The 5151-nt window shown below is 46.7% G+C and overlaps 1 protein-coding gene across 1 annotated transcript in view; it reads right to left on the reverse strand.

Annotated features, from left to right (window-relative positions):
• Window positions 1-5151, reverse strand: part of Abcc5 (ATP binding cassette subfamily C member 5) — an 88760-nt gene that overhangs the window by 26035 nt on the left and 57574 nt on the right. Inside the window, exons 18-21 of the mRNA XM_013354392.1 lie at window positions 2784-2968; window positions 2216-2362; window positions 1818-1947; window positions 24-177 (exon numbers count right to left, since the gene is read on the reverse strand). Of these exons, the coding sequence (XP_013209846.1) occupies window positions 24-177; window positions 1818-1947; window positions 2216-2362; window positions 2784-2968 (616 nt within the window). The remainder of the gene's footprint in view (window positions 1-23; window positions 178-1817; window positions 1948-2215; window positions 2363-2783; window positions 2969-5151) is intronic.

The raw sequence follows: 5151 nt of genomic DNA on the forward strand, positions 1-5151 counted from the left end.
GGCCCTGCATATGTCCTGTTCACCTGGAGACGATGTGCAGAACTGAGAAGAGAATGAGCAGAGGCCCCACTGACACGAGGAACCATGGGAAGACTCCTGCGATCATCCCGACACAGAAGAACACCAAGATCACGTTCTGGATGAACATCTCGGCCTGGAACGGCAGGCGCACATCCACTGCAGAGACCACAAGAGAACAAGTTTCAGACTCTTGGGGCCCATGAGCAAGAAAAATGGAACTAAATTGTTTTAAAAAAAATAATAAGGCCCCATGAAATTTCTAAGGTCTGTGATAAAAACTTTTAACAGTTTTATCGAAGACAAATGATTCCAGTTGCTGTCATTTCCTTGTTTGGGTGGTCTTCTCCATCATCCTGTTCTGGTTTACCTTTTCCTGCTCCTACTAAACTCTCCCCTCTACAAAGTATTCTATGTGTATGTAAAATACTTGGAAAATAAACATGTAAAAAGGAAAACAATGATCGTTTATGTTCTTACCAACACAAGAAAAGTTTAAACAAAAAAAAGAAAAAAAAGAAAAGTTGAGCCGGGCGGTGGTGGCGCACGCCTTTAATCCCAGCACTCGGGAGGCAGAGGCAGGTGGATCTCTGTGAGTTTGAGACCAGCCTGGTCTACAGAGCTAGTTCCAGGACAGGCTCCAAAGCCACAGAGAAACCCTGTCTCGAAAAACCAAAAAAAAAAAAAAAAAAAAAAAAAAAAAAAAGAAAAGAAAAGAAAAGTTTAAACATATATAAGCATCAAAAAAGTGTACAGAACCTTCAACAGCAACATCTTCAAGTCTTCTGGGCTACTCTCCCTACACCCCTTTCTTCAGGCAGAGGTACTTTCACGAAGACACAGCTATGTCACAAGCACTGCTGTTTTTCTTTCCTTCTTTTTGAGAAAGGGTCTTAGAATAAAGCTCAAGATGGCCTCAAACTCAAAATCCTTTTGCCACAGACTCCAGTGCAAGGACTGAACAGTTCTAGCTCTTTTGTCTGACTGCTTGTGTGTGTGTGTGCATTCATGTAATGTGTGTGCACACAGGTGTGCATGTCTAAGTGTACATGTGTAAACATGCACAGTGTGACTACATGCGTGCAGAAGCAGAAACATGTCACGCACCAGTTCTGGTACTGGGTTTGTTCCTGGTTCTTCTGGCTTCTTGCCAAAGCCTTACACTGGCCTACTGAGCCCTGAAACAAGGTCCTCCTATGGAGCTGACCACCATGCAGCAGATAAAGACACTAACTCTGAGGTGAAAAGATCTGAACCCAATTCCCAACATGGCCACCAAACAGCTGTTTAATCTTGGGCAAATAACTTAGCCTTTCTGGATATAATCGTCTTGGGTACTGATGGGTACCAACAAATGCCTTACAGCTGTGTGTAGAGTAAGACAAGGTAAATAAAACACACACTGTTGTTTGCTGCACCGCCATCCCTCAGTGAAGGTCAGGAGGCAATACTACACTCTAGATGATGGAAAAATTTGAGGTCTGGTGCAGCATAGCCCACGACATGAGGCCCCAGAAAGCTCATCAGAAGCTGCAGCTGCATTCTAGGATTGAAGACTACCCTTCTAAAGCTCCTCTGCTAACTTGACCCTCTGACTTTATGTTCAGGTCAGATAGGCAGAATGAGAACTCAAAACATCCCTGATGCAGATGCCAGAACTCTGTTTTCACTCGCAGGAGCACAAAGCTGCACGTTCTCTTTATTTGGGGTAGGGTGGGTGTGGGTGACACCCAGGAAGGCAGGAGGCGGTGAGAACTGTTGGACTCCAGAGCAGGAAAGAAAGGACCAGTGAGAGATACCTTCATCCATGTCTTTGGAAAACCTGTTGAGAATCCTTCCTGTTGGAGTGGTGTCAAAAAACTTCATGGGGCTCCTAAGGATCCTTCGGAAGAGCTCATCATGGAGCCGGGAGGAGGCTCTCAGTGTGCCCTGGGGAGCAGAGACAAAATGATCATGGCCCAGAGACCTGGGTACTCAAGGAAGGCCCAATTCCTCCTAATGCCGGTGACCACTCTGCAGGACACCCATTCCCAACACTGGGGTCAGTACAAATGGTCAGAAGACACAGGTGACTAACAGGGTCCGAGTGATTTCATCGGGGCCACCCAATTGCATACAAGCCACACATACCCAATGCCACACCAAGCCATTCACATGATTTGGGGAGGGGTATGCCATGGCCCACCCACTGGTATACCTTGACAAAGACAACTCCTCGGATGGCTTTCAAGATCAGCATGACTGCCATGGAGAGGGCGTAGATGCTGGCATAGTACTGCATGTACGGATTGTCCTTCATGCTGTCACTCACAGAGCTTCTATTCCCTTGAAATACTGTGGTGTTCTGTTTGGAGGTAAGGTACCATGGGGTAAGATTCCTGAGACACCTAGGTCATTTTCAGCTCAAAGACAGAAACACAGGGAATGACCTAGGACCTGGTCATGGCAAACACAAAGAACCTACCTACTGTACATAGCTGTTCTACTTACTGACTAGCTCGACAGCCCCTGGGGTAGCCAGGGACTTTTTCTATTCTGTGAGACTACATTAAGCATCTTTCCCCCATCTGCGCACATCCCTGCTCACTGCTTTCTCTCCTTCAAACTGTCTTTCAACTGACACACAAAACAAAGTCAGACAGATTACTGATGTTTCTAATGTTTCTCTTTAGTGGAAACTACGGGAGAGCCCTAAGAACAGTCAGGGGCTGGGGAAACAAGGCCACATTTCCAGACACAGAAGTCTCAGTAGCGAGTAATCTCACCCCACTTCCTTGCTTGATCCAGTAGCTCAACCACCAAGTGCTGAAGGCAGTGCTGCCCACATTCAGCATGAAGAGGACCATGATGACCAGGAAAGCCAAAGGGCCCCCTGCTGCCTGGATGTAGACACCATAGACTGACCAAGGCACCGAGCCTTGCCCTTTCTCTTCCACCTGCACAAGCTGCCCTGGGAAAGAGGGAAAAAGCATGACTTTAGAAGGGAGGAAAACTCTGTAGGAAGCTGTGGATTTGGTGAGGCGCTACACCCCACCCAAACAATCCACCCATCAGAGTTTAGTCATGGAAACCAGCTTTGGTGGGCAGCAGGAAGACCTGATGGGCCTGGACCTAAGTTAACTAGTCAAGCTACAGCCAAATAATGAGGTAACTGGGTAAGTTACAGCTAGCACTTCTCTCCATAATCGCCTGAGCACATTGGCAGGGGTTTTCAGAACCTAGGGTTTGGAACTGTTCAATTGGTGAATCCTAGTTTTCCCCAACTGGACTCTATTCCTTCCACTCCTCTGGGGCATTTCCCCTTTAATACGGCTGTTGCCTTCAATTCAAGTATACAACAGAATAACAGAACCTATAGCCTCAAAAATCAGAATTACCTCCTCTCTGGCTGGCTGTAGTGGCACACACCTTTAATCCTAGCACTTGGGAGGCAGAGGCGGGCAGATATCTGAGTCTGAGGCCAGCCTGGGCTACAGCATGAGTTTCAGGACAGACAAAGGCTACACAGAGAAACCCTGTTTTGGGGGGAAAAAATTTTACCTATCAAAACACTCATTCATTGAACAGTTTTTCAGCACCGTCTATAAGATGAGGCCACACAGTTCCCTGCCTGTCAGAACCACATTGAAGACAGTTGTCATAGTTTGGCGGACAGGTAGATGAAACATAGAAACAAACATGCACTAAACGCAATAACAAAGCCTATTCCATTCCCCAGGCTGAAGGCACCAGGATTAGCCTGATTTCTAAACTTTCACTGACAGCTAACATTATGTTTCAAGTTTAAATTACTGGGCTCAAGATGTCTGTAAGACAAAATTCCCTCACTGGGCTAAGGAGGGATGCTTCCTGGAATGCTAAGGCACGTTAAGGGCCAACCTGGCTTGTACAATTTTAATGAAACTGTTGTTTACTCAAGAAAATGGTCACAATGTTAACCACTGCTTCCACCTCTGTAAACAAGGCTGCTTGATCAAGATAACCAGGACTCCTGCTTGACTTATTTTTTGATAAGGGCTTGTGACCGCACTTAAACACAACGTAACCTTCTGACTGCAGGATGCATGCCTGCACATAAATGGAATGCAACCACATGCTTCTTTGCCTTTATAAACCCCTGACTCTCTGGGACTTGATGCTACATCCTGGGAATCCTGTGTCCCAGCTGCAGCCCTAGCCGCCTAGTATCTAAATAAAAAGCCTCTTTGTTAAGATTATTCTTGGTCAGACTGGTGAATCTCTGAATGACCCTAGACCTTTGGATTCCAGGAAGAATAAAACCTCACACGATAGTTCCCCACCCAAGAGGGTAGTTATCCATACAAGCAGGGCTGCAACATGGAACAGAAGTGACCATCTGTAAAAACCAGACAGATCCCCTCAAGACCAGAACAAGGATGGGCAAGAACCACTGATGAGGACTGCCAGCCGCTCTCTCAGTTCTCCCTGTTTAATCCGAAAGCTTGTGTCAGAACTGAGGTGAACATGGCGTCACTCAGTATCTCTTCCCAAGGAAACCATGCTGAATAACATCCTTTCTTAATTTCATCACTACTTGGTATACTCGGAACTTGGCTGAGTCATTTACTGGTGTTACCAGAACCCAGACTTTTGTCCTAAAAATTCTAGTTATTAGGTAAGGAGGTTACCTAATAACTCTTTATCTCTTTATTGAGATCATTGAACAATGGCATTTCCTCCTGATTTCAAAGGTGACACACACTTCAAATTCACAAACATGACAATGCCTCCATTACAGCAAATAGCTTCTGAGACTCTCAAGAAGTCCGAATAGGAAAACTGGCACCTGTACCTTCTCTAGCTGCTCTCTGCCAATAGCACCGGGACCAGGTAACAAGCCTGTCAGTCCAGCATCAGGAACAGGTAACAAGCCTGCCAGTCCAGCACCAGGACCTGGTAACAAGTCTGCCAGTCCAGCACCAGGACCAGGTAACACGTCTGCCAGTCCAGCACCGGGACCAGGTAACAAGTCTGCCAGTCCAGCACCGGGACCAGGTAACAAGTCTGCCAGTCCAGCACCGGGACCAGGTAACAAGTCTGCCAGTCCAGCACAGGGACCAGGTAACAAGTCTGCCAGTCCAGCACCGGGACCAGGTAACAAGCCTGCCAGTC

The sequence above is a fragment of the Microtus ochrogaster genome, unplaced genomic scaffold (assembly GCF_000317375.1).
Source record: "Microtus ochrogaster isolate Prairie Vole_2 unplaced genomic scaffold, MicOch1.0 UNK43, whole genome shotgun sequence".
Taxonomy (NCBI): Eukaryota; Metazoa; Chordata; class Mammalia; order Rodentia; family Cricetidae; genus Microtus; species Microtus ochrogaster.